General features: G+C 43.7%; 2 protein-coding genes across 3 annotated transcripts in view; one reads left to right on the top strand and one right to left on the bottom strand.

Annotated features, from left to right (window-relative positions):
- Window positions 1–27980, bottom strand: part of RTF2 (replication termination factor 2) — a 55012-nt gene that overhangs the window by 5635 nt on the left and 21397 nt on the right. For both annotated transcript variants that reach the window (XM_003932608.4, XM_074406691.1), the window contains exon 6: window positions 52–165. In XM_003932608.4, coding sequence (XP_003932657.1) covers window positions 52–165 — 114 coding nt within the window. The remainder of the gene's footprint in view (window positions 1–51; window positions 166–27980) is intronic.
- Window positions 162–27958, top strand: LOC101031902 (beta-1,3-galactosyl-O-glycosyl-glycoprotein beta-1,6-N-acetylglucosaminyltransferase 7). The gene is given in 5 exon segments (XM_003932610.4): window positions 162–10374; window positions 17049–17171; window positions 17173–18079; window positions 20090–20185; window positions 23251–27958. Coding segments are annotated over 4 exon segments (1293 nt in total). The 5' UTR covers window positions 162–10374; window positions 17049–17108; the 3' UTR covers window positions 23478–27958.

Raw genomic sequence — 27980 nt, 5'->3', positions numbered from 1 at the left:
GTGGTTTCAGTCGGCTCTGGAGTAGAGGTGGGGGCTGAAGACTCCCATTACCTTTTCCAGCTTCGCTCTCAGCCTTCTCTCCTCCATCCTGGTCTTCAGCACGTCCACATCCTCCTTGGTGCCATTGAGCACGATCACATCATCCTCCTGAAAGGCAGTCCCACACTGGGGAGGGCAAACGAGAGGGCAGGGTCCATCACCACTCAGTGGGGAGCCCATGCTTTGGTCCCCCACTCTCAGCCTTAAGCAGTGGCCCCCAGGCTCCAAGTAAATTCCCATTACTGGTTTTCAGTTCAAAGTCTTGGTTTGGGAAGTTCCCAGGCACAGAGAAGTGTCAGCATAGCAGCTTAAGAGTGCTATCACTTGCAAGGCAGGTGCCTGGGGGCTTGGATTTTGGGAGGGTTCCCGACATTTTCTAACTGCTAAGAGTAGCTTGGCTCTCCGTGCCCAGACCATCTGTATGAACAATGTGGTCTATGCTAACACCTACCTTCCTTAGGGGAGTGTGGAATTCTGGAACATGCTAGGTCGAGGGTATAATGCCAGCCCTCAGCCAAAACTTTGGGTACCAAGTCTCTAACTTGCTTCCCCAGGCAAAAATGTCTCACAAGTGTTGCAGTTGTGTTGCGGGGGGAAGTGTTCACTACATGCAACTCCTTGAGGGAGGGAGTGTGCATAAGGAAGCCCCATGTGGATTCTTCCAGACTCTACTACCTGCACCTTTTCCCTTACCACCCAGCTCCGTATCCACACTACACTGCTGCTGTGAATCTTAGAGCCGAGTACAACTATATGCTAAGTGTCGAGTCTTTCTAGAAAATCCCCAAGCATGACAGCAGTCTTGGGGACCCCCAACACACCCTGGCAGAACAAGACTGTGAGCAGGGTCTAGACCACTCAGACATACTGCGCATACCCAAAGGCAGGCGTCCCCAAACTACGACTCGGCTCGCGGGCCACATGCAGCCCCCTGAGGCCATTTATCCGGCCCCCCGCCGCACTTCAGGAAGGGGCACCTCTTTCACTGGTGGTCAGTGAGAGGAGCACAGTATGTGGCGGCCCTCCAACGGTCTGAGGGACAGTGAACTGGCCCCCTGTGTAAAAAGTTTGGGGACGCCTGCCCAAAGGTGTGCCCACACTCAGAACTGTCAGTGAGCAAGCCACTCAATTCAAAATGTAGGATTGGGGGCCTCCACTTCTGGTTCTCATTTTTCTCTCTTTTTCCTGTCCCCAGCCCTGGGTACCTCTGCTGTGCCAAAGACTGGGTAGCTGCCGGGCCACAGCAGGGAAGAAAGCATAGACAAAATGATGAAGATGAGACTTGAGGTCATGATTAGTACCTGTAATCCCAGCACTCTGGGAGGCCAAGGTGGGTGGATCATTTGAGGTCAGGAGTTTGAGACTAGCCTGACCAACATGATGAAACCGTCTTTACTAAAAATACAAAAAAGTTAGTTGGCTATGCTGGCACATGCCTGTAATCCCAGCTACTCGGAAGGCTGAGGCGAAAGAATCACTTGAACCTGGGAGACACAGGTTGTGGTTAGCCAAGATCATACCACTGCACTCCAGCCTGGGCAACAGAGGGAGACTCACTGCACCCCAGGCTGGGCGAAAGGGCGAGACTCACTGCACCCCAGGCTGGGCGAAAGGGCGAGACTCACTGCACCCCAGCCTGGGTGACAGAGGGAGATTCTGTCTCAAACAAAGAAAGATCTAACCCAAGTGCAGTGGCTGATCCTGCTCCCGGCGGACATTTGGCAGTGTCTGGAGACATTTTTAGCTGCCACATCTGGGGTGCAGGTGCTATTGGCATCTTGTGGGTAGAGGCCAGGGATGCAGCTAAGCACCATACAATGCACAGGACGGCACCCCTCACAGAGTTACCCACCAAGATGCCCCTGTGCTGAGGCTGAGAAGCCCTGGACTAGGGTCATAAACACCTAAATGTAAGAAAGGAAGAATAAGAATTTCTAGGAAAATGTGTTTTATATCTAGGGTAAGGAAAGTCATCTAAAATAGCAGTCCCCAACCTTTTTCGCACCAGGGGCCAGTCTCCTGGCGGGTAGTCAGAAGAAGGTTTCGGGATGAAACTGTTCCACCTCAGATCATCAGGCATGAGATTTTCATAAGCAGCATGCAACCTAGATCTTTCACATGCAGAGTTCTCAACAGGCTTTGTGCTCCTGGGAGTCTAATGCCGCCGCTGACGGAACTCAGGCAATACTGTTCTCTAGCCCGCGGCTCACCTCCTGCTGTGCGGCCCAGTTCCTAAGAGGCCATGCACTGTCCCTCTGATCTAAAGCTAGTAAGGTTAACAAGTTTTACTATGAAAAATTAAAAACTTTTACATGACAATGTCACAATAAACAACAAAAACAAAAGCAAAAGGCCAAGAGCATATTAGTAGCACATACAACGAAGGATTTGTTTACAGAACATACTCACATAACTTTTTTTTTTTTTTTTTTTTTTGCAACAGGGTCTCAGTCAAACACTCAGACTGTAGTGCAGTGGCACCATCACGGGTCTCCGCAACCTCAACTTCCCAGGCTCAAGCAATCCTACCTCATCCTCCTGAGTATATGGGGCTATAGATGTGTACCACCATGCCTGGCTAATTTTTGTATTTTTTTGTAGAGACAGGGTTTTGCCATGTTGTCCAGGCTGGTCTCAGCTTCCCAAAGTGCTGGGATTACAGGTGTGAGCCACTGCGCCCAGCCTCAGTTTAAAGATTTCACTGATTTCACCCTGCAGCTTGTAGGCTCTGTGTGGTTTTTCTTTTTTATTTATACTGTAAGTTCTGGGGTACAAGTACAGATCGTGCACGATAGGTACACACGTGCCATGGTGGTTTGCGGCATCCATCCCCCCGTCATCTACATTAGCTATTTCTCCTAATGTTCTCCCTCCCCTAGTCCCCCCACCCCCCAACATACCCCAGTGTGTGATGTTCCTTCCCCTCCCTGTGTCCATGTGTTCTCATTGTTCAACACCCACTTATGAGTGAGAACATGCGGTGTTTGGTTTCCTGTTCTTGTGTCAGTTTGCTGAGAATGATGGTTTCCAGCTTCATCCATGTCTGTGCAAAGGACATGAACTCGTCCTTTTTTATGGATGCATAGTATTCCATCGTGTGTATGTGGCACATTTTCTTTATCCAGTCTATCATTGACGGGCATTTGGATTGGTTCGAAATCTTTGCTATTGTGAACAGTGCCACAATGAACCTACATGTGCATGTATCTTTATAACAGAACAATTTATAATCCTCTGGGTATATACCCAGTAATAGGATTGCTGGGTCAAATGGTATTTCTGTTTCTAGATCCTTGAGGAATCACCACACTGTCTTCCACAATAGTTGAACTAATTTAACAGAGAGCCAAGTCATGAATGAACTCCCATTCACAATTGCTACAAAGAGATTAAAATACCTAGGACATCAACTAACAAGGGATGGGAAGGACCTCTTCAAGGAAAACTGCAAACCACTGCTTAAGGCTCTGTGTTATTTAAGACAGTCTCTGCCCTCTGTGAGTTGGGTAGGGAGTTCTTAAAAATAAAAAATGGAGGAGCAGTGAGCTTCCTACTATCATCCTGTCTATGAAACTTCTGTTCTCCCCTGCCTGAGGAAGTCTCTTCAAACTTTTATTTACTCTGTAGCTAACTCTTAGAAGAGCATTCTGGGTTTCTGTTTTGTATCTTCTGATCTCCCAAACCTTTTTTTAGGGGTGGGGGAAGCAGAAATCATGTATTGTCTCTTAGCTCACAGTATAATGCTCAGGACACAGAATGCTGAGTCGGCTCTAAAAGAACAGCTTCAGCACCTTGTGCATTTGCTACCTAACTGGCCTTTTTAACAAACAGGCTTTCTGAAATCTAATTTACATAACGTTATGACATGTACAATTCAGTGGCTTTTAGTATATTTAGAGTTGCGCAACCATCACCGTAATCTAACTCTAGGTTAATTTTTATCACTTCCAAAAGAAATCCCATATCCATTAGCACTCACTCCATTCCCCTTTTCCTCAGTCTTAGACAACTGCTCATCTTTCCATCCTACATATTTGCCTCTTCTGGACATTGCTATAAATTAAATCATATAATTTATGTGGGTTTTTTTGCGACATAGATTTTAGCATATGTTTTCAAGATTTATCCACGTTATAGTATGGATCAGAACTACATTTCTTTTTATTGCCAAATAAAGTTTCATCTATGAATCTGCTGACAGATACTGTAGCACAGCTAGCTTAAAGTTAGAACCTGAGCAATGCCATTTTATAAAAGAAAAAGCTGTTTTTAAAATAAGTTGTAAAGGCTGTCCCATTCTCCTCACAGTAACTGCGGGCCTTGGCCTCTGTAAATACAGTTGCTAGTTTACTTTGCAAAATGCAAGAAGGTAAAGCCGCTTAACAGCAACTGCCAGAGTTGCTAGTCTTTGCTTACCGGTAATAAGCATCCCATCTAATTCCATCCTGGCTCATGCAGCTTGTACTAAGTGACTAAGGTCTGTTATTTCTACTTTAACTCAGACAATGTGCAAACTAACGCTTATCTTGACTTCTGTAAGCCACTTAGGTAACAATCGAAGTGACAACAAGTCCTCTAGCCCTCAGAATGTCCGGAGACCCGCACCCTCCTCCCTGCCTGGGAAGTCATTTATGGAATCCCCTGGGCCTCGGATTGTCTGAATCCCTTCTCCTCCACCCCCGCCCTACTCTCTCACCCACAAAGGTGGGCATGAAAAGGTCCTGTCACCCTCCTTTCGACGACACAGGTTGGAGAGATGCAACTCCTCCGTGGCCACCGGCAAATAAACCCTGTAATTTGGCATACTTTTGTCCTGGTGTTGACTTTCTATGCTGGGTCCAGTACAACAATACCTGAGTTGTTTCCACTTTCTGGCTAAGAAATTCACATGGAAGTCTTTTGTGGACAGATGTTTTCATTTACGGCCAGTCATTCCAATCCTGGGTAGATACCTAGGATTGAAATGATTGGCCATAAGTTAACTTTACATTTAACCTTCGGAGGAAATGCCTTTCCTCAAATGATGCATTTCCAAAATGACTGCACCATTTTACATTACCACCAGCAGTGCTTGAGGATTCTCTTACACCCTTCCCAACACCTGTCATCATTTTTCTTTCTTTTCTTTTCTTTTGGGGGGGGTGGGGGCAGAGTTTCACTCTGTTGCCCAGGCTGGATTACAGTGGCTCAATCTTGGCTCACTGCAACCTCCATCTCCCAGGTTCAAGTGATTCTCCTGCCTCAGCCTCCCTAGTAGCTGGGATTACAGGCGCCTGCCACCAAGCCCTGCTAATTTTTGTATTGTTAGTAGAAACAGGGTTTCACCATGTTGGCCAGGCTGGTCTCAAACTCCTGACCTCAAGTGATCCACCTGCCTCCCAAAGTGCTGGGATTATAGGTGTGCGCCACCATGCCCTGCCTGTTGTTCTTTTTAGTCGTAACCGTCCTAATGTGTGTGAAGTGCTGTCTCATTGTAGTTTTAATTTGCGTTTCCCAAATGACCAATGATGTGGAGCATCTTTTCACCTCTTAACTGGCCATCTGCATACCTTCTCTGGAGAAATGTCTGCTTAAATCCTTTTTCCATTTCTAGTTGTCCATGTCTATTTGTATTGTCTCTTCAATCTTGCATTCTAAGAGGTCTTTACACAGCATATTCTGGATATAAGTTCTGTCTTAGTCCAAGACTGTTACAACAAAATGTCTTACACTGGGTAATTATAAAAGTGTTTTATTCTGATGAAATTGGACTTACCAATTTTCTCCTACCACTACATTTTTGGTGTCATATTTAATAAGTCATCACCTGACCTAAGATCGTGATTTACTCCTGTGTTTCTCCTAAGTGGTTTGTAACCAGAACTTACAGATTTAAGTCACAGATTTAGGTCTGTGATCACTTTCAGTTCATTTTTACATTCAATGTAAGGTAAGGGTCCAAATTCATTCTTCTGCATGGGGCTATCCAGTTACCCCAGCACTGTCTGTGGAAAAAAACTATTCTTTCCCCATGGAATTGTCTCAGCCCTTTTGTCAAAAATCAATGACCATACATTCGAGAGTTTATTACTGGACTCCCCATTTTATTCCATTGATCTACACACCTGTCCTCATGTCAGCACCCCACTACCTTGATTAGAGTAGGAACTGTGACTTGTAAGAGCCACATACTGAATGGATCAGCCAAAATTTTTTTTCTGGTATCTATGAAAAACTCTATTAAATGTTTAGTCATAGATATTTAAAGGTATGCCAAATAAGGTCTGTTACTAACTACAATATTTAGTTACTCCATAAGATGCTGCCTCTGAAAAACATCAAGGTAGGCAACCAAATAACAAAATTCTTTAAATAACTGGATCAGTAATTTTTACAGACCTACTGTGCCCAGAACAGTAAGAGACATGCTATGCCTGGAATCTCTTTTGTAGAAAGCATTATCAGCACAAGAAAAGCCATAAAAGTACTTTTTTCCCTAAAGTTGCCAAAGATTTTCCAGCATCTCCCAAATTCACAGAAGATACCAACAAGCATTTGCTGACCCCCGACAGCCCCTGCCTTCACTTGGTTATTTAATGTGCTTCTTGTTTCTGAAAGTGATTTTCAGGTTAAGATCAGCTTTCTTTCTAGGGTGAGTTTTCATGACCGAAGATAAATTTTGGACCAACAAATCCTTGAGGGTGGTGCCATAGAGAAGTTCTATCAATGACTGAAGCAGGCGCCCAATCTAGCATTTAACTGGGACAACCCTTGAAGAAAGGAACTTGTTTTTAGCCGTCACTGCAGAGAGCTGGGCTACAGGAGGAAGAACAGCCTGCTCCGCTACAGGAGGTCCCTGGGAAGTCTCACGCTATCGGAGGTCTGAGTGGAGCTTTCCCTTGGCTCTGGAAGATGGTCTCTTCCTCGGAGAAGGAATGAAAAAGAATCTGCAGGAGCAGAACCAGGCGGCAGTTAATGCCCAGTGGGAGCTGCGGCTCCGGCGTCCACGGCCCAGGGGTGGGGAGGAGGAACCAGCGTCTGCTTCTCTGTTGGTGCTGCCCCTCCTTTCTCTTTCTCTCCTCCCAGGTTTCTGCTGCTGCTGCTTTCTGTCACCCCTTGCTGCTCCTCCTTACGACAGTGTCAAGGTCAGCGGTCTCCTTTCTCTAGATCTGATCAGAGGCCATGGACCTTATTCTGCATATAGCTGTGTTGTGTTGTGCCCAGACTTATTGTACTTTTAAAGATGAACTGGCACTGACAATAAGAAGTGAGGAACCCCTCACATTAGAAATGGAGCAATCTTGCTCTTTCTCATAAAAATTCAAAGATCCGGGCCGGGCGCGGTGGCTCAAGCCTGTAATCCCAGCACTTTGGGAGGCCGAGGCGGGTGGATCACGAGGTCGAGAGATCGAGACCATCCTGGTCAACATGGTGAAACCCCGTCTCTACTAAAAATACAAAAAACTAGCTGGGCGTGGTGGCGCGTGCCTGTAATCCCAGCTACTCAGGAGGCCGAGGCAGGAGAGTTGCCTGAGCCCAGGAGGCGGAGGTTGCAGTGAGCCGAGATCGCGCCATTGCACTCCAGCCTGGGTAACAAGAGCAAAACTCCGTCTCAAAAAAAAAAAAAAAAAAAAAAAAAAAATCAAAGATCCATTAGCACCAAACCCACACCTTCAAGAGCATCAATGGCTTGAAACTTAGTAGGAATGCCCCTGGAGACTGGGCACAGTCCTCTCAACCACTAGGGAGGGGCCGCATCACGCGTTCTGGGTACATGTTTGACCCTAGAAATCGGAGTGCAGTGGTTCATCCCTGAAGGATGAGGGAAAATAAGCACAGGGGCTACTGCGGAGATGGGGAGTGGGGCTGCTGCAAAGGCACAGCACAGCTGGCCCATGGGGACCTGCTCCCCACCTCCTTGGTAAATAATATGTATTATACAAATAGAAAAAAACACCGTTATCTTCCTGCTAGTATGTTTATCTTGAGTATTGTTACTGTATAGTAGAAATTATATATCCATTTTAAATTTTATCTTCATTCCCTTTATCACTTGTAACTCTGATGTCCAAAAAATGGGGAAAATGGTTAAAAAAATCATAATACGGCCGGGCGCGGTGGCTCAAGCCTGTAATCCCAGCACTTTGGGAGGCCGAGGCAGGTGGATCACGAGGTCGAGAGATCGAGACCATCCTGGTCAACATGGTGAAACCCCGTCTCTACTAAAAATACAAAAAATTAGCTGGGCATGGTGGCGCGTGCCTGTAATCCCAGCTACTCAGGAGGCTGAGGCAGGAGAATTGCCTGAACCCAGGAGGCGGAGGTTGCGGTGAGCCGAGATCGCGCCATTGCACTCCAGCCTGGGTAACAAGAGCGAAACTCCGCCTCAAAAAAAAAAAAAATCATAATACATTCCCAGAAAGGGAGATTATATGGTTACTTCAGAGTCTGGGGCAACGCAGAAAATGCTTATCATAGGTTAAAGGAAAAAGCAAACTAGTAATTGTATATTTATATTGATAAGTCCTCTGGATGCTTTTTAAAAAGGCCAGTAGGGAAAGTGCCAAGAGGGAATAGTGGTCAAATTAGGAGCAATATGCGAATGTATCCAGATATTTATATCACTCTAACAAATGGAGTAGTGGCTTCCCAATCTTTGTCCTTACCAGTAATATTAGCAGTGAACAGCTGACTGCAGGCATCTCTAATCTAGGAATTCCACTTCTGACACATGCTCCTTTCTCTATCACGGAATCCTGTTTTTGTTCCCATGGCTCAGAGTAAATGAGTATACGTCTGCATGTTTGTACTGACTTTTACAACAGTGTGTTCCCTCCGCTACACTGTCAGCCCCAAGCAGGAGGCATTTTGTCTTCATGTTCCATGGTGGGAGCCTAGGGTTCTGCCCACAATAGATGCAGTGAATAACTGCTGAACAGAGCCTGAGGAAAGATTTCAAAGTAGGAAAAAGAGGAGATTTTAAAGCCATGCAGTCTCCCAAAAGCTCGCATGAAACATACATCCCTATACATGAGCGTGCCCATCACACCATATGTTTTAAAGAAAAAGCAACTTATGCTAATCTGAATGGCAAGGGAGACAGCTCCTTTTTGGCTTGGATTAAGAAACATAAACCCAGGGCCGGGCGCAGTGGCTCAAGCCTGTAATTCCAGCACTTTGGGAGGCCGAGGAGGGTGGATCACGAGGTCGAGAGATCGAGACCATCCTGGTTAACATGGTGAAACCCCGTCTCTACTAAAAATACAAAAAAGTAGCTGGGCATGGTGGCGCTTGCCTGTAATCCCAGCTACTCAGTAGGCTGAGGCAGGAGAATTGCTTGAACCCAGGAGGCGCAGGTTGCGGTGAGCCGAGATCGCGCCATTGCACTCCAGCCTGGGTAACAAGAGCGAAACTCTGTCTCAAAAAAAAAAAAAAAAAAGAAAAAGAAACATAAACCCCACTGCATTCACAATACCTGTTTCATAAATTATACCATATGTCCTTTTATTAGGGATTTCATTTTTTAAATGTTTTACTGTAGTCAATCTGTATACAAGGTTTATATATAAAGCCTCTTGACCCTCTGTCCATTTATTGTCAATAAAAATGGGTGCGACAGCTCCTCCAGTATGTTTGGTTCTTGTGTTGACATTTCCCTCAGCGCTATGGAAGTGTAATGTTTTATGTGGGCAAGACTCCCCAGCGTTTCCTCTGTTGCTTCTTCCACTGCTGTTTGGCTTAGAACGGCTTCCTCCTTCCAGAGGTAGGATGCAAGACAAGAAGTGAAATGAACAGATCTGCCGTCCAGTCCACCTTCACCACGTGCTATGGCGCAGACTTACCCGTGGGAGCGCTACAGAGCATACAGCAGGCTGAGCCCCTGCCTTGTGAAATGTCTGGATTTTTCTGAATGCTATTTATGGAGAAACAGGATTTTTAAGTGATTTTTATTCAACCCCTTAATGAAAGAGGGCCTGATAACTAAACATGCCTCCTGTTTTTAAAATCATTTCAAGAATCTGACCCATGAATGCCGCAACTTCATCCTGCAGTTTTCTGACTGTGCACCCTTCCTCTGGGCCAGCCATCTTCTGTTGTCTCATGTGGGTTTTCACGAGGGATCCGGTCCCAAGGAAATACTCAGAGAAGCAAAAGCAGCAACGACTTTTCAGTCTGCACGTCAGAACCAACAGGAATAAAACTCTCCAGGGATATACGGCAGCAAAACCTGCCAAGCAACTCTGCTCAAAGGATTGAAGCAGGTGCCGCTGCCAGGAGGAACCGATGGGAGAGAAAGATCGGGCTGGGCCCCGATGCGCCAGGACCCCCACTCCAGGAACCAAGGGGCTTCTCCTGGTAAGCGCTTCAGTAATTATGCAGGGCCCACCAATGGCAAAGGTTAAGCAGGTACACTGTGTGGGGGGCGAGGGGGGAGTGGGGAGCAGGGTCTCACTCTGTCACCCAGGCTGGAGTGTAATGAGGCAATCTCAGCTCACTGCAACCTCCACCTCCTGGGTTCAAGCAATTCTCCTGCCTCAGCCTCCGGAATAGCTGGGATTACAGGCACATGTCACCACACCCGGCTAATTTTTGGATTTTTGGTAGAGACGGTGTTTTACCAGCTGGTCTCAAACTCCTGACTTCAAGTATCCACCTTGGTCTCTCAAAGTGTTAGTATTACAGGCATGAATCACCATGCCTGGCCACAGGTATACTTTTTGAAGTAGACTATGTTTTTCTTTGCCATCTCTATGGTTTTAAAGTATTAGAATATGAGTAATATTTGAAATATAGGTGTTGCAGGTATCTTTTTCTCTCAAAAAGTCCCTACTTTTTGTTTAAGCCAAAGAAAATGAAAGTAGAGTATCTTCCCAGTGTGGCATCAACTCGATTTTTAAATATAAAATGCCACCACTGGTTAACTCCTCACATGAGGCAAATTCAAGGCCACGTCCAAATCCTCAGCTCTCATTTTGTGAAATAAAATGTTTTACTTCTTGTGGTTGTTTTGAGAGGATATCCTAAAATAAAGTTTTCTTATTTCCATCAAAACAGCTAAAATAATTTATATGTTTTAGCAATAAGCATTTTGTGAAAGACATCCATTTTACCAGACAGTTAGATAGCTTTGAATTCAAAATCAGTCCAACTTATAATGCAAATAACTCAAGAATACACTGTGCTAACACTGAGGCTGCTCTGGACAGCATTCTAAGCTCAGAAAAGGACACCACATTTTCGTTGTGTGGCCACAGGGACTAGAGGACGAGTGGAGGGAGCACCTGCAGTTACGGTTTCAGGCTGCATTACTCCGAGGGCTGCATGCCCGTGAGCACGGAGCACCTCCAGGGGCCAGGCTCAGCGTGAAACTCACATCCTTCACTCCTCACCTCCTCCCAGTGTCCTTGAGGCAGGCACTACCATACACCGCGTCCGCAGTCAAGAAAATGGACACTCGGGGAACTTCCATTACTTGCCCCACAGACTCCTTAAGTGCTAGGACTGTGAGCTTAACGTGAGAGCCCTGATTCAAAGCCCATTCCCTGAAGCTAAATATGAGGTTCCTAATAAGGTCAATGCAATAATGAGCCCCCCCGCAAGGAGTGAAGCGCTCAAAAACTTTATTTGGGTGCTAAGTCAGCTGTTTATGCTGGTTAAACTAATGTTAATGCTCTAAAACAGCAATATTCTACAATATGTGGCAAAATAGTTTGAGTTCACTTTTAGAGGCACCCATCCTCTATTTACTCATAGGAATTACCTTTAAAATATATAAATATAAAAAATTCAGCAAAAAGGATATATATGGGATGCTGCCAACTCTCCCTAAAAAGTCTTTATCACAAATTAAATATCATCGTAACCAATTCACAAAGACTATCCTTCAACGAACTGTTCTGGAGGTAACATGGTATCAAACCCATATTGCTGACTTTTGCTATTGGCTGTGAAGTCTTGTTGGGAGTGGACACTGGGAGGAGGTAATTTAGAAGAGAAAAAGACCACAGGCACCGGCTCTCACTAGGAGAGCAATGTGTTTTGAAACCACCCCCTGGAAGTACTTTAACCTTCTACAAAAACATAAGATGTAAAATAATTCCTCTCTGAGAATTATTAACTGGAAAGCATTCCCGTTCTTGTGCAGATTCTGGCACTAAAAAGTTAACCACCATCCTGGCCATAAGTTTGATCACCATCTCCACTGAAAGATATTATCTCTTGGATGCTAGATGGCTTCAGTCAACCGAATGTACGATTTTAACATTATTCACTGCTTGGAAGCTGTTTTGTTTCACTGCACACTATATACATATTTAACAATGCTACTTTTCAAAGGCTGCAGATATGGAGGACTAAAAGATTATTAAAATATACAAGGTCTAGGAAAGACAATTTAAAGATAGACAGTACATGAAAAAAGTCTTGAGATGGTCTCACACACAAACCCCCAAATTTATTTTATTTTGGAGACAGGATATCACTCTGTTGCTCAGGCTGGAGTGCAGTGGCATGATCATGGCTCACTTCATCCTCAACCTCCCTGGCTCAAATGATCCTCCCAGGAGCTGGGACCACAGATGTAGCTAATTTTGGGACCCCTAATACTTGGCTAATTTTTTATTTTTATTTTTTTTTGGTAGAAATGAGGTCTCGCCGGGCGCGGTGGCTCAAGCCTGTAATCCCAGCACTTTGGGAGGCCGAGGCGGGTGGATCACAAGGTCGAGAGATCGAGACCATCCTGGTCAACATGGTGAAACCCCGTCTCTACTAAAAGTGCAAAAAATTAGCTGGGCATGGTGGCACGTGCCTGTAATCCCAGCTACTCAGGAGGCTGAGGCAGGAGAATTGCCTGAGCCCAGGAGGCGGAGGTTGCGGTGAGCCGAGATCGCGCCATTGCACTCCAGCCTGGGTAACAAGAGTGAAACTCCGTCTCAAAAAAAAAAAAAAAAAAAAAAAAAAAAGAAATGAGGTCTCACTATACTGTCCAGGCTAACCCCCAAATTTTAGAAACTGTTAGTTTCCTTGTGTAATACACAAGGAAACAGGACACTGGACTAGTAAAAATAGGTCTGTTCCAGACAAAGAACTTGCTCCATAACACACAGCGTAACAGCCACTCTTTCTAGAGCCTTTACAGTAAGTATCTTAAACATCTTTCTATGGAGGAAAAAAATGGTTCGAAAACTCAGTATGACAACTTTTTTTTTATGAGAGGCATATTCCCCACACTTAGAAAATAGCACCTACATTTACTGGAAATTAGTGATAGAAAATCACGTTTAGTAACTAAACTTCCATTATTTTTTCATTAAAAAGTGGACTTCGCAATCTAGAAATAAAACAGCCACAACAAAAACTCACTAATAATTGCTAGGAAATGTTTGCAAAACTGAAAATACTGTTCACCATTACTTTAAAAGGGAAAAAATGCCAGGCCATGAAAAGTTTCTTCCTCTAGGAATTTTCATATTACCCATTAGATGTTATGTTCAAGTGACAGCAATAGCAGCGAGATCTCCAAAGGCCTGCATTTACAATAGAGGACCTGGCTGCCTTAAAAACCATGTCTTGATACACTGTGTGCACTGAAACATCACTTCATGCTCCATAAACACATACAATTCTTATATGCCAATTTTTAAGTGGTTTTTTTTTTTTGAGACGAAGTTTCACACTGTTGCCCGGGTGGGAGTGCAGTGGCGTGATCTCGGCTCACTGCAACCTCTGCCTCCTGGGTTCAAGCAATTTTTCTGCCTCAGCCTCCCAAGTAGCTGGGATTTCAGACACGTGCCACCACACACCTAGCTAATTTTTTGTATTTTTAGTAGAGACTGGGTTTCACTATGTTGGCCAGACTGGTCTCAAACTCCTGACCTTGTGATCCACACACCTCGGCCTCCCAAAGTGCTGGGATTACAGACAAGAGCCACTGGGCCTACCCACTAACAAGTTTTTCTTTTTAAAGCTCGTGTGGCAAAACCCCATCTACAAAAAATTAGCTAGGAGCCTCTAGTCCCAGCTATGGGGGAGACTGAGGTGGGAGGATCGCCAAATCCCAGGAGGTTGAGGCTGCGATGAGCCATGCTCATACTACTGCACTCCAGCTTGAGTGACAGAGTGGGGTCCTGTCTCAAAAAAAAAGCTTAGATTGAAACAATGACAAACTAAACTGCTGGGGACCCCGGTTTCCACTCAACAGGGCAGTCCAGCAGGCATCCATTCTGAGGTTTCACGGTGAACCTGAGCCAGAGGGAAGATTTAACTGGGCCGAGGTGAAAGCTGCGCTGATGGAACCAAGGTAGAAATAAGGCAGCAGCAGGTCAACACTGAACTGGCCATGTCCCTGTGTCTATATAAGGGAGAGAAAAACACTTAGCCTGGGTATTTTCCTAAAGGACAATGGGCTATGCTTGGGGCCTGTCTTCATTTAATTATTATAAACTACTGAAAATACCCATCTCCTGGGCTCTGCATAAGGCTAAGTTTACTTGGGGTATCATATGACAGTGATGAGGGGCTAACTCACTTCTGTGACAGGAGAAACAGAATGATTTCACAGTCAGCTTAAAAACAAAATAGCCAAGCATGGTGGCTTGGGCCTGTAATCCCAGCACTTCAGGAGGCCAAGGCAGGTGGATCACCTGAGGTCAGGGGTTCAAGACCAGCCTGAAGAACATGGAGAAACCCTGTCTCTCCTAAAAATAAAAAATTAGCCTGGGTGTGGTGATACATGCCTGTAATCCCAGCTATTTGGGAGGCTGAGGCAGGAGAATCGCTTGAACCCAGGAGGCAGAGGTTGCAGTGAGCTGAGATTGTGCCATTGCACTCCAGCCTGGGCAACAAGAGAGAAACTCTCCTAACAATAACAACAAAATAGGCCAGGTGCGGTGGCTCATATTTGTAATCCCAGCACTTTGGGAGGCCGCAGAGGGTGGATCACTTGAGGTCAGGAGATCCAAGACCAGCCTGGCCAGCATGGTGAAACCCTATCTCAACTAAAAATACAAAATTTAGCTGGGTGTGGCAGCAGGTGCCTGTAATCCCAGCTACTCGGGAGGCTGAGGCAGAAGAATCCCCTGAATCCAAGAGGTGGAGGTTGCAGTGAGCCGAGACCGTGCCACTGCAACAGCATGATCTCAGCTCACTGCAGTGCAGTGGCACGATCTTGGCTCACTGCAGCCTCTGCCTCCTGGGTTCCAGCAATTCTTCTGCCACAGCCTTCTGAATAGCTGGGATTACAAGCGCATGCCACCACACCTGGCTAATTTTTGTATTTTCAGTAGAGACGGGGTTTCACCATGTTGGCCAGGCTGGTCTTGAACTCCTGACCTCAGGTGATCCAACCGCCTTGGCCTCCCGAAGTGCTGAGATTACAAATATGAGCCACCACGCCTGGCCTACTTTCATTTCAAGAACATTTTTCATTCCTATTCAATTTCTATTATCAGGTTTTATTTATTTTAGAACTCTCATATAAAATGTATAAATTATGATGGTTTTATGTTTATAAAAATAAATATTACATAATTTATAAGAATGTCTTTAAAATTAGGTTATAAGATTTCATGTTTGAGGCAAAAAACATTTACTGAGCCAGTGGAACACACTGTAGCCTGACATACCTGGGCAGTGGCTGCTTGTTATTTTTGAAGCATGATGGGTAGAAATAAACTGTACAATGAAAATAAATACAACATCTTTAAAACCAAAATTAATGTTAATAGTTTTTGGTGGCTCAGAGTTTAAGAGCACAAGGATAACTCAAACTGCTGCCTGGTTGAGGCTTTATCCAAACAGCATTTATAAAAATCATGTGGAAAGGCAAGGGACCAGTGTCCAATCTAAGATCAAACACCAGTTGAACGTACACAGGCTTTTTAAAAATAGAAATAGGAACAAGATGCAACTAAAAATTAGCGAGATGTGGTGGTTCCCTGATTATCCCATTGCACTCCAGCCTGGGTGACAGAGTGAGACTTTGTCTCCCAGAAAAAGAGAAAAGAAATAAGTTTCTGAATTGTTTGTAGGAAAGATGTGATAGATTAAAAACAAGATACCTTTATTTAATAAATAACATTATTTGATAATCATATAGTTGTCTGTCGAGTCTACAAAGGTACATGAATACGTGTAGCAGTAGCAAAAAGTGACCAAAGGTGTTTCAATTAATTTATTATTATTATATGCAAAGGTCATTCTTTAGGGTTTTCTTTTCTCTTTTTTTTGGGAGACAGAGTCTCACTCTGTCACCCAGGCTGCTGTGCAATGGGATAATCAGGGAACCACCACATCTGGCTAATTTTTAGATTTTTTGTAGAGATGGGGTCTCACCATTTGTCCAGGCTAGTCTTGAACTCCTGGGCTCCAGTGTTTTCTGCCTTGGCCTCCCAAAGTGCTGAGATCACAGGCATGAGCCCAGAAACTCACTTCAACAGGTTTAAGTGTATAATCATAAAATTCCTCTTAATTTGTCACGTCTTTTATTGGATCATATACAGAGTAATGGCATACAATGAACTTTGAATAATACAGAACAGGTCAGTGTCTATGTCCAAAATGAGTACTTGAGATTTTTCATCTCCCTAAATAAGGGCAATAACATGAAAATATGCTCAACATCATTAGTCATTAGGGACATGCAAAGTAAAACCACAGGGAACTAACATTACATTAAAAGGTAAAAAAAATTTGACCACAGCAAGTATGCATGAGGATACATAATAAATTGCAGTATCATACATTACTGGCACAACCACTCTGGAAAACCGTTTGGCAGTTTCTTAAACAGTTAAACACACAATGACAGACTAGTTTATAGTGACACAGATTATGGCATATCGCAATTGCCACAGATGGGGATGGAAAGAGAGGATGAAAAGGAGCATAAGAATACTCTGAGGGGTGAGGGAAATGCTTGTTACCTTGATTGTGGTGATGGTTTCATGGGTGTGTATATGTAGTTTAGTATACTTCAATAAAATTGCAGGGGAGAGTTATGACATCCTAAACTGTATCTGTTTTTCTTTTAGGAAGCTTAAAGGAAAAAATACTCAAATTATGGTAGTAAGAATGCACTTGGAGCTCAAGACATGAGCCAGCTTCGAGCCACAAAGTCTGGACTTATGGTGTGCGCAGTTATCTGCATCTTCATTTTTTTTTTATTTAAGGAATCCAACTCCTGTAGAACCAGAAGAGGAACCTGTCTATCCAGAAGTAGTAGAATGTGGCTTTTACCCAGAAGAACTGTGTTCTGCTTTATTTGAAGGAAAAGGGGTGGCCCTCCAAATTGCAAAATTTTGCAAAATCCCTCATAAATCCAAAATACATGCTCATTTACACACACCAGGAAACTGTTCCAGGACTTCTCAAGGACTGCATTTCATAACCAGACCCCTGTCTGCAGAAGAGGGCAATTTCTCTTTGGCATATATTATAACGATTCATAAGGAGCTGGCCATGTTTGTACAGCTTCTCAGAGCTATTTATGTACCTCAAAATGTTTATTGTATTCATGTTGATGAAAAGGCCCCAAAGAAGTTTAAGACTGCTGTGCAAACCTTGGTTAACTGTTTTGAAAACATTTTTATTTCCTCCAAGAGAGAGAAGGTGGCTTATGCTGGCTTTACAAGACTACAGGCAGATATTAATTGTATGAAAGATCTAGTGCGTTCCAAATTTCAATGGAACTATGTCATTAATCTTTGTGGTCAGGATTTTCCCATCAAAACCAACAAAGAAATCATACACTACCTCAGAAGCAAATGGAATGGTAAAAACATCACTCCTGGAGTAATCCAACCACCACGTATTAAATCCAAGACAAGTCAAAGTCATCTCAAATTCATTCCTGAAGGAAATACCTACGCATCTCCAAATAACAGATTCAAAGATAAACCACCCCATAACTTAACTATTTATTTTGGAAGTGCTTATTATGTACTTACGAGAAAGTTTGTAGAGTTCATACTGACTGATATCCGTGCAAAAGACATGCTTCAGTGGTCCAAAGACATCCACAGCCCAGAGCTACACTACTGGGTGACCCTGAACCGACTAAAAGGTAAGAATGACCTAACTGGTGTGGATGCCTCTTCAGGTCAGCAGCAACAGCAGGAGAAGATTTACTTTTTTTTTGAGATGGAGTTTCGCTCTTGTTGCCCAGGCTGGAGTGCAATGGTGCGATCTCAGCCCACTGCAACCTCTGCTTCCCAGGTTCAAGCGATTCTCCTCCTTCAGCTTCCTGAGTAGCTGGGATTACAGGCATGCACCACCATGCCCAACTAATTTTTGTATTTTTAGTAGAGATGGGTTTCTTCATGTTGGTCAGGGTGGTCTCAAACTCCCGACCTCAGGTGATCTGCCTGCCTCAGCCTCCCAAAGTGCTTGGATTACAAGCATGAGCCACTGTGCCCAACCAGAAGATTTATTCTTTTCTTCTTCTTTCTTTTTTTTTTTTTTTTGAGACAGAGTCTCGCTCTGTCGCCAGGCAGGAATGCAGTGGTGCAATCCTGGCTCACTGCAATTTCCACTTCCTGGATTCAAACAATTCTCCTACCTCAGCCTCCCAAGTAGCTGGGACTACAGGCACGTGTCACCACACACAGCTAATTTTTGTACTTTTTAGTAGAGACAGGGTTTCGCCATGTTGGCCAGGTGGTCTCAATTTCTTGACCTCGTGATCCGCCCACCTCAGCCTCCCTAAGTGCTGGGATTACAGGCGTAAGCCACCACGCCTGGTCCAGATTTATTCTTTTTCTTTTTCCTCAGTCTTGGATACATCTTTATCAGCAGACGATTTATTCTTAACTGAAGATTCTTTTTTCAATTTACCTATGTTTCTTTAGCTTTGTAAATGTTCTACATTTTGCAGGACCTTCCACTTAGGGAGACAGGAAGTTCTCTGATTTTAGGGGTCTGAAGTTAGCTAAAAGATGTTCCCAAATCCGTCTGGCTGCTTTTGTTCCCTCTCCAAAAAGAAGTACTTGCATTCTGCATTTCCTCAGAGACTTTGGAGAAACCTGAGCATAAATCTTTAGAAAGTCCTTCATTTATTTGATAAACACTACTGGATACCTACTAGTGCGAGGCATTGTGCTAAGGGCTCTGTAAGACGGAAAATATTAAAGCTAGTAATATTTTTGTGGCAAGTCTGATACTTCAGATGGGTTCTCTGAAAGGTAGAGGGAAATCAGTTACCACCCTTTTTTTTTTTTTTTTTTTTTTTTTTGAGACGGAGTTTCGCTCTTGTTACCCAGGCTGGAGTGCAATGGCGTGATCTTGGCTCACTGCAACCTCCGCCTCTTGGGTTCAGGCAATTCTCCTGCCTCAGCCTCCTGAGTAGCTGGGATCACAGGCACGTGCCACCATGCCCAGCTAATTTTTAGTAGAGATGGGGTTTCACCATGTTGACCAGGATGGTCTCGATCTCTTGACCTCGTGATCCACCCGCCTCGGCCTCCCAAAGTGCTGGGATTACAGGCTTGAGCCACCGCGCCCGGCCCAGTTACCACCCTTTAAGTGGATTTCAGTATTTTCTCTTTGTAAAATGTGAACTTGCCTCCTATAGGGAGTGTAGCTTCAAGCCTGAACAACCAAGCTAATCAGCCTAGATAGTGGTATATGATGAATCCAGCAGAAATTGGTTAGCATTTTTCTTATAATCTCATATCCACTGCAAGTTCTATTTTCAAATAATCTCTGAGGGCTGTTACAGAGAAAACACAATCCAAAGAACCCAAAGAGAATCACGAAGAGCACTCTGCATACAACAAGCAAGTAACAAGGGATGGAGAAAGGGATGAAAAAAATGAAATCCAAGTACAAAGATGAGGATCCCTGACCTTGGTCCACCCGGATGCTACTGCCAGTGCAGCAGATGCTACTACCCCCAAAAGCACTAGCCTTTGATCAGATGTAACAAGTGAAAGATTTCAAGGAAGGCTGGACTTTCCCCTTCACTTTTCTCATTGACTATCTCATCTAGAGGAAATGGAAATGATAGCACAGAAGAACTTATACTAAAAGAAGTGGGAAGCAGATTCCACATCGTATGGTTTTGTTTTCCTCTTAGATGCTCCAGGTGCTACACCAAATGCTGGCTGGGAAGGAGATGTTCGAGCTATTAAATGGAAAAGCGAGGAAGGAAATGTTCATGATGGATGCAAAGGTAAAAAGAAAAACAAAACAACAAAAAAGGTTTCAAATTTTACAACTAGAAAGCTGCCTAAATTCCAGTGGGAAAGCCTGAGGATCATGTTTAAAGTAATCTGGAATTAGTGATGATCCAATTAGCATAGGTTGAGTCAATTTTTAAAAATCTTTTTTATATAAGATTCATAAAGAAAAGTACACAAATCACACACAAAAAAAGTTGATAACATTTCACAAAGTGAATATACCCTCTGCGGCAATAGCTGGGCCCTGCCGTGTGTCCACACACCGCTTCCTACCCAGTGACAGGAACTACTGAACAAAGATACATGAACGGATTTTAACGGTGCTTCTGGGTAAGGTCCTTGGGTTTGAATATAGTAGACCAGCTATTAAACTAGGTTTACCCAGTTTTTCAGCTGTTTAAAGGACTGGCCTAAAATAAACAGGTTGGAGACAAAAAATGTAAGTTAAATACCAGACTAGTTCAAAGACAAGTAGTCCTGCTGCCGGCGTGCACAGCCGCGCTCCTGTGTAGAGGTACCAGGTTAGAGGGCTGGAACCTTCTAGTGAAGTGGTTTTTTAAAAAGTAGATAAGATTCAATTAGGGATCCATTCACATGGTAGAAAGGTGACAGGTAAACCACAGGTTAGCAAGAGCTCTGCTCTTTCTTTAGAAAGCAGGGGCTCCCTGTCATTACACACTGGGGTTCAGGACTTATCAGTATGCTCAGAAAAGCAGGGTGCTTGATTCTTCCTAGAAACAGGAGCCCCTCACGTGTGCACATGGTGTAAGAAGTTATGAAGGGTTGATACCATCAATAATAATGATTCAGAATTCTGAATGAAATCTGAATGTTTTAACAATGTTTTAAAAAATCCTAGTTATTATAAATCCTAACAAAGCTCTCATTCCCTAAAGTAGACACTTCAGAAAGTTCTTACCATCCCCAGCTTCAGTATGAAAACAGTTCTCACAGTTAGGCAGTAGTGTGGCATCTGTGGCCAGCATTCAGATCAGCACCCAAAGAAGGCCAAGCCCTGGTGCAGGGAGGTGGTAAACCTTCGGGCCTGGCTCTGGGCCTGCACTCAATCCTCACAACAATTGTCAGGTAGAAACAACTATTATTCACCCTTTACCAATGCAGAACCCAAGGCTCAGGGAAGTGAAGTCACTCCCACAGGCACAGTGGGGGCAGGGCTGGGCCTCAGACTGGGGGCAGCTACCTGCCGCCACTACAATGCATGAGCTCCCAGCCCGACTCTGCACACAGAAGGACGGCTATCCCATCAGAAGCAGCAACCAAGAGTTCTTTTATTTTTAGTCACCCAAATAGCATTAACACAGCTCTGAAAATGGTACATTGATTTTTATTCCCTTCTAGTTCAAGTTCATCCGTGTCTAAATGGCCCAGCTGTATTGTTACAATAAGGGTGTAGCTGAGCTGCTTTTCTTACGTCCTGAGTTTCTCCCACTGACTGTCTTCATATCTGTAATCTTTTTTTTCTTTTTTTTTTTGAGATGGAGTCTCACACTGTCACCCAGGCTGGAGGGCAGTGGTGCCATCTCAGTTCCCAGCAGCCTCCACTTTCTGGGCTCAAGTGATCTTCCCACCTCAGTACAAGTAGCTGGGGCTAAAGGTGTTAAGCCTGGCTAGTTTTTTATTTTTGTAGAGATGGGGTCTCACTATGCTGCCCAGGCTGGTCCTGAACTCCTGGGCTCATGTGATCCTGTTGCCTTGGCCTCCCAAAGTGCTGAGATTACAGATATGAACCACTGCATCTGGCCCATATTTATAATGTTAAACTAGTTAAATGTAACTCTACTGAGATTCTAGCACATTGTAACAAATACGTTTAACAGTTAAAATTTTTTAAATCATGGTAACAGCTGCTACTTACATAGTCTTACAAACAACACTGGACTTTCTGTGCAAACATCCCCCTGCCCCTTTCAAAAATAGTATTTCCTTAAGATAGTTTTTAAAAGTAGGATTACTGGGTTGGTGTGGGGAAGAGAGCAGCAAGGAGCTGGAGAGAAAAAGCAAGGTTTCTGAAACAGACCTCCTTCCCTCTCATACACACGCTGAGCCCTCACTTCTCTAAATCTGTTTCCTAACCTGCAAACTGAGAATAGCAATAGAACCCACTTCAGAGTGTTCCTGTGAGAATTAAGAGAGAGAGCAGAAAGAGCCAGGCACAGTTGTCAAGCATATAAAAAATATTACTGAGTCTTCAAGGAATCTAGTCACCACTGGATTCCAACACTCATTCCCACTTAAAAAAAAAAAAAAAATTAGAGACAAGGTCTCACTCTATTGCCCAGTCTGGTCTCGGCCTTCTGGGCTCAAGTGATCCTCTTGCTTCGGCCTCCTGAAGTGCTGGAATTGCAGATGTGGGCCACCATGCCGGGCTTGCAATCCCAATTCAATGTTTCTAACAAATGTTCACTCTGAAAAACCAATAAAAAGCAGCGCCGGGCATGGTGGCTCACACCAGTAATTCCAGCACTTTGGGAGGCCGAGGAGGGCAGGTCACTTGAGCCTAGGAGTCTGAGACCAGCCTGGCCAACATAGTGAAATCCTGTTTCTATAAAAAATACAAATATTAGCTGGGCATGGTGGTGCATGCCTGGGGTCCTCAAAAAAGGTAGAAGCAATGACTTATTAAAACCCGTAACATTCTTATGAACTCCTTACAACCAATGAAAAACTTAGAAGTTCATGGAACTTAGAATCTACCAGAATTGAGATTTTATCAGACAGATGAGTGCTAGCTCATCTCCCTTGTGCCCAGGATGAGCTGAAATTTCATGGTATTCACCTAATGTATTAACTAACAAAGATTTTAGAAATCACTAAAAAAAAAAAAAAAAAAAAAAAAAGAAGGCATCCCTTTCCACTGTAAGTTCAAAATTCAACATAAAAGCCCCTGTCAAAGTGTCAAAGCAATCATGGAATGCTCTTTGATGTGAACTCTGGTGAAGCTGAGGCTCGCAGATGGCAATGGACGAAGCCACTTTCTGTGCACGCAGAATGGGTGAGAAAACAGAGGCAGCTAGGTTTCTGTTTCTTTCTGCAGGCCACTACGTCGAGGACATCTGTGTATACGGACCAGGAGACCTGCCGTGGCTCATTCAGTCGCCTTCTCTGTTTGCTAACAAATTCGAACTCTCGACAGACCCGCTTGCGGTTACCTGCTTAGAGCGGCGGCACAGACTTCAGGCGCTCAGGCAGGCAGAAGTTCCTACAGAGCCACACTGGCATTTCCAACAGCAGAGTCATTTCAGTATGAGACCGCACCGCTAGGCAGTGTCTGCTTTCTTACTTGTTGACTTGAAACAAGAGAACGTTGAACCAAAGAAGTGGGAAAATCATTCCTAGATATAAATTATTCCTTAAATGAATACAGAAACATGCTGTTGACAAGACTTTACTATTGATTACAGGCCACTTTTATAGCTATGGGAAAGAAATCACAAGACAAAAAAACTCAAGCTACCACTGGTGACATACAGCAATGCACTCAGAAGGTCAACTGCTTCAGTAAAAAGCTGCTGAAAACACAAATTCTCCGAACAGTTGGATCCAGGCTCAAGCTTGAGTAAGAATGACACAGCCTGTTTTGAAGACCCAGATATTAAGAACAAGCTCCCAGTGAAAATGAAAATATGCTTATCTGAAACAGTCCTCACTGGCTGCAAACAATGTAAGTCTGTTCTGGCAGTCCCAGACAAATACTGAGCAGTATTTGTCTTTCGGTGAAACATTTCTTTAGGTGAAATGGAACTCATCTGCAGTAGAAAACGCACCTGGTTAAAAAGGGTGCCCTAAGTGTCTACAGTCCTGATGTGACCTATCGTCTCCTAGCACCTTCTGTGGGGTGGACGCATTCCACAGCCAGGCTGTCCAATGCTTGCCACAACCACAGGGGCTCCTAGGCATTGGAAATGTGGCTAGTGCAACTACAAAAGTGAAACTTAATTTTTATTTAATTTTTAAAAATTTAGTTACCTTTAAATAGGCACATGTGGCTACTGGCACCATGCTGAACAGCACAGATCTGAGACATGAATGGTCTTAACTATCTCTATTCACAGATCTACGTCTCCTCCCTTCCAAAGTCCATGACTTTTTGTTGTTGCTGCTGCTGCTGCAGAGAACTTTATATATAGTCTTTCTGAAATGCATGACTATTAAATGGCACAACATACAAGAGATTTTAAAACGGGATTTAAAAAAGAAAACACTGGAACCAGAGGAGAGGAAATTAAAGAAATGGAATTCCAATGCAAAATGTAAGCACCTCAGTAAATGGAAGCTTCCCATGCATAGAAATGAAGTCAAATCACCGTGTGTCAATGAGATCGCCCGCCCTGGGAAAACATAATCGCTAGCCAGAGGGGAAAGGAATTTGGAAGGCAGATCTCACAAATCAAACATCAAGGAACCACAGAAAATTAACACCTTTGTTTAAACAAACATTTTTTTCCCTTGGATATCTAATCCAAGAAAAGCACATATGGATAATATTAAGACTTTCAAAAAGAACACAAGAGCTCCATGACAGCACACCACCGCCTTCCTACACATTTTTACAGGCAAACAAGGCGCTCCGAAAGGCAATAGCTGGCTACGTGCTGATGGGCTGTTCATTCAGAAAGCTCACATCAGCCACGATTATGTCCCCAGCATTTTATAACTCAATAGCAATTAAATGTAAACCCCACTAAAGGAACCATAAAAAAGCTTTTATCTTTCAAGTTACTTAAAGCACAAGCCTGCCTTCACTTCATTCCAGTATCAACCCATGGTACACCCAGTCACATACTGTGGAGGGGGCCTTGTGAGAGCATCTGCCCACCAGCACTGTTACGAGGGCGTGGGTGTTCCTGGGGGAGAAGCCCTCAGAGAAATGTCTGACATTTTTAACAGAGGAGGAAATTGAGACACAGGGAGACGATGAGATGTTCCTGGGATCACACAGCTGGGAAGATGAGGATAGGATTTGGACCAGGCATCTACACTCTGCAGTATCACTGCTGAGTCCCAGGCAGCTACACCGCCTTACCTCACACAAAGCAGCACAAATTAAAACAAACACCTGCCCCCAACAGTCTTAAATACTATAATGAAGTCATGTCCTGAACAAATCATTGCAGTAACAGCAGGATAGAGCAGAATAAAAGGACCCTAAATGCATGGTGGAGTGCAGCAGCCTGAGACTGGGCTTCAGTGGACAGTAGGGGTAGCGATGGAAAAGGAGGCTGAGAGGCAGGGAGGCCGAGGCAGGGAGGCCAAGAGGCAGGGAGGCTGAGAGACGGGCAGCCTCAACAGGCCTGGGAGGCCAAGGGAAAGCAGCAGCCTCCGTGAGCATCAGAACAAGAAGCCTAGGCTCACTCTCTCCTGATCAGACCCTCAGTGTGTTCATGGGTACAGTAAAAGAACAAAACTAAATCATATGCAAAATGTGTCAAATATATTGCCAAGGTGATGTATATAAATAGGAATCTCAAAATAATTTATCTAGCTTTTTGGGAACAGAACTCTCTTGCTACCACATAAAGTTTACTCTTCAATTTTTTGATTCAATTTTTCTTACACGTGAAAGTTTAAGGCTGCCTGTGCTGTGTCTTATGTGATTCCTTGATGCTAAATATTCACAAAGAGTATAAAGACAGCATAAAGCATAATTTCAAAAAGGCCAAAGCCTGAAAACCAGAATTAGCTGTGCTGACAACCAGAATTAGCTGCGCTGACTACTACTGATAACACTCCTTTTCCCTAACTTAACTTTTTCTCTTTCCACTCCACCCACTCCATGAAAAGCAGGTGGACAGTGCAGGTATGTATTTTTTGACTTCTGACTTTAAAACATCCACACACCTCATTCACCTATCTACAAAGCCCAAATAAATGAACCACAGAGATAGCAAGTCCGATGCTACTGATCACAACTCCAATACTACACATCAGCACTTTTCAAATTTTACTGTGTATACAAATCATCGAAAGATCTAGTTAGAATGTAGATTCTACTTCAACTGATCTAGGGTAGGGCCCGAGAGTCTCTCTTTCTTTTTAGTTAACTTATTCTTTTAATCTTGTTTTTTTTGTTTCTTTTTCTGATACAGGGTCTCACTCTGTGTCACCCAGGCTGGAATGCAGTGGCACCATCATGGCTCACTGCAGCCTTGAACTCCGGGGTTCAAGCCATCCTCTTGCCCTAGCCTTTCACATAACTAGGACTAACATAACTAACAGGTGTATGCCACCACGGCTGGCTATTTTAAAAGTTGTTGTAGAAACAGAGTCTCCCTATGTTGCCCAGGCTGGTCTTTAACCCCTGGTCTCAATTGATGCTCCCGCCTCAGCTCCTAAAAAGCTGGGATCATAGGTGTCAGCCATTGTGCCTGCCCAAGAGTGGGCATTTCTTAAAAAATAAACAAAAAAACCTGCCAGATGATGACAATATTGCAGGTCTGTAGGTCATGCTTTGAATAACAAGCCCATCTTTTATTTTGCAGCCTGTAATTACTCCAATGTGTTTCTTCTTATTACAAGAAGTGCAGAGCACAGTAAGGAATACAATTAATATTTTGGCTAGTGATTTGTTTATAGTAAACACAAAAACACCTAGCAGCTACATCTCTTTGGACCCTGTTTACTGAAACCAATGTGCACACCCTGTGTTTTAGAACATGGCACCAATGCCATTTCAAGCTCTCAAGTCTCTTCCAGTGAACTGAAAAGCCAACTGTTGGTGTAACGACAGCCTGAAAAGTGGAGAAAATGTATACCCTCAATACAACTGAGGTTCCTGACATTCTTACGACACTGGTTTCTCTAAATGTTAGACATTATCTAAAAAGTGAACATACTTGTTTTAGACTTTGACACTGTGGCTTTATCTCTCTTCATTCACGTTTTTGTGATGCACTACAGTTCCTGAAACTGCACCATCACTTTTCTTTTTGGTAGAGTTTGGTAGAAATATGTAGTGTTCACCTCTTCGTCCTGGGCATCCAGCTAGACTACATTTCCCAGGTTACCTTGCAGGTGTGGCCATATGACTTCGTTCTGGCTGATACAATGTGAGCGCAAGCCACGTGCATCCCTTCCAGGCCTGATCCATAATAACCTCCTAAAAGAGATGTTCTCGTCTCTTTCTGACGGGAGCATGTTCCCAAAACAAGAGGTAAGAGCTACAAGGCAGCAGCGGCCTGAATCTTTACTTTTGGAAGAAGGCTGCCCACTGGATTAGCCGCTGGAAATTTGGGGTTGGTTGTTACAGCAATTAGCCAACCCTGACCAAAACACAGGTTAAAAATTCCTTACTGGAAAATATAAAATCTGAAATGCTTCAAAATTTCAAACATTCTGAGTGCTAACATGGTGTCACACAAATGGGAAATTCCACACCTGATCTCATGTGATGGGTCACAGTCAAAACTCTGATTAATGTATAAAATCACCTTCAGGCTGTATGCATAAGGTGTATATAAAATTTAAATAAATTTAGACTTGGGTCCTATCCCCAAGACACCTCATTATGTTTATATGAATATTCCAAAATCCAAAAAAATCTGAAATTCAAAACACTTCTGGTCCCAAGCATTTCAGATAAGGAACATGCAACCTGTACTTCATATGATTAAGCTTTAGAAATCTGAAATTAGAAATTGGAATTTGAGTCTTGATAAAAGTATATGAATTCGCCATTTATTTCCTCATTTTAAAATGTTACTGTTTAGAATTTTGGATCTAAATAAAAAGCATTTGAAAATTTACTATATTCCTTCATTTTACATA

Source organism: Saimiri boliviensis, chromosome 9, assembly GCF_048565385.1.
Source record: "Saimiri boliviensis isolate mSaiBol1 chromosome 9, mSaiBol1.pri, whole genome shotgun sequence".
NCBI classification, from domain to species: Eukaryota; Metazoa; Chordata; class Mammalia; order Primates; family Cebidae; genus Saimiri; species Saimiri boliviensis.
The sequence above is the reverse complement of the archived record's forward strand: the minus strand, read 5'-3'. Positions and strand labels throughout refer to the sequence as shown.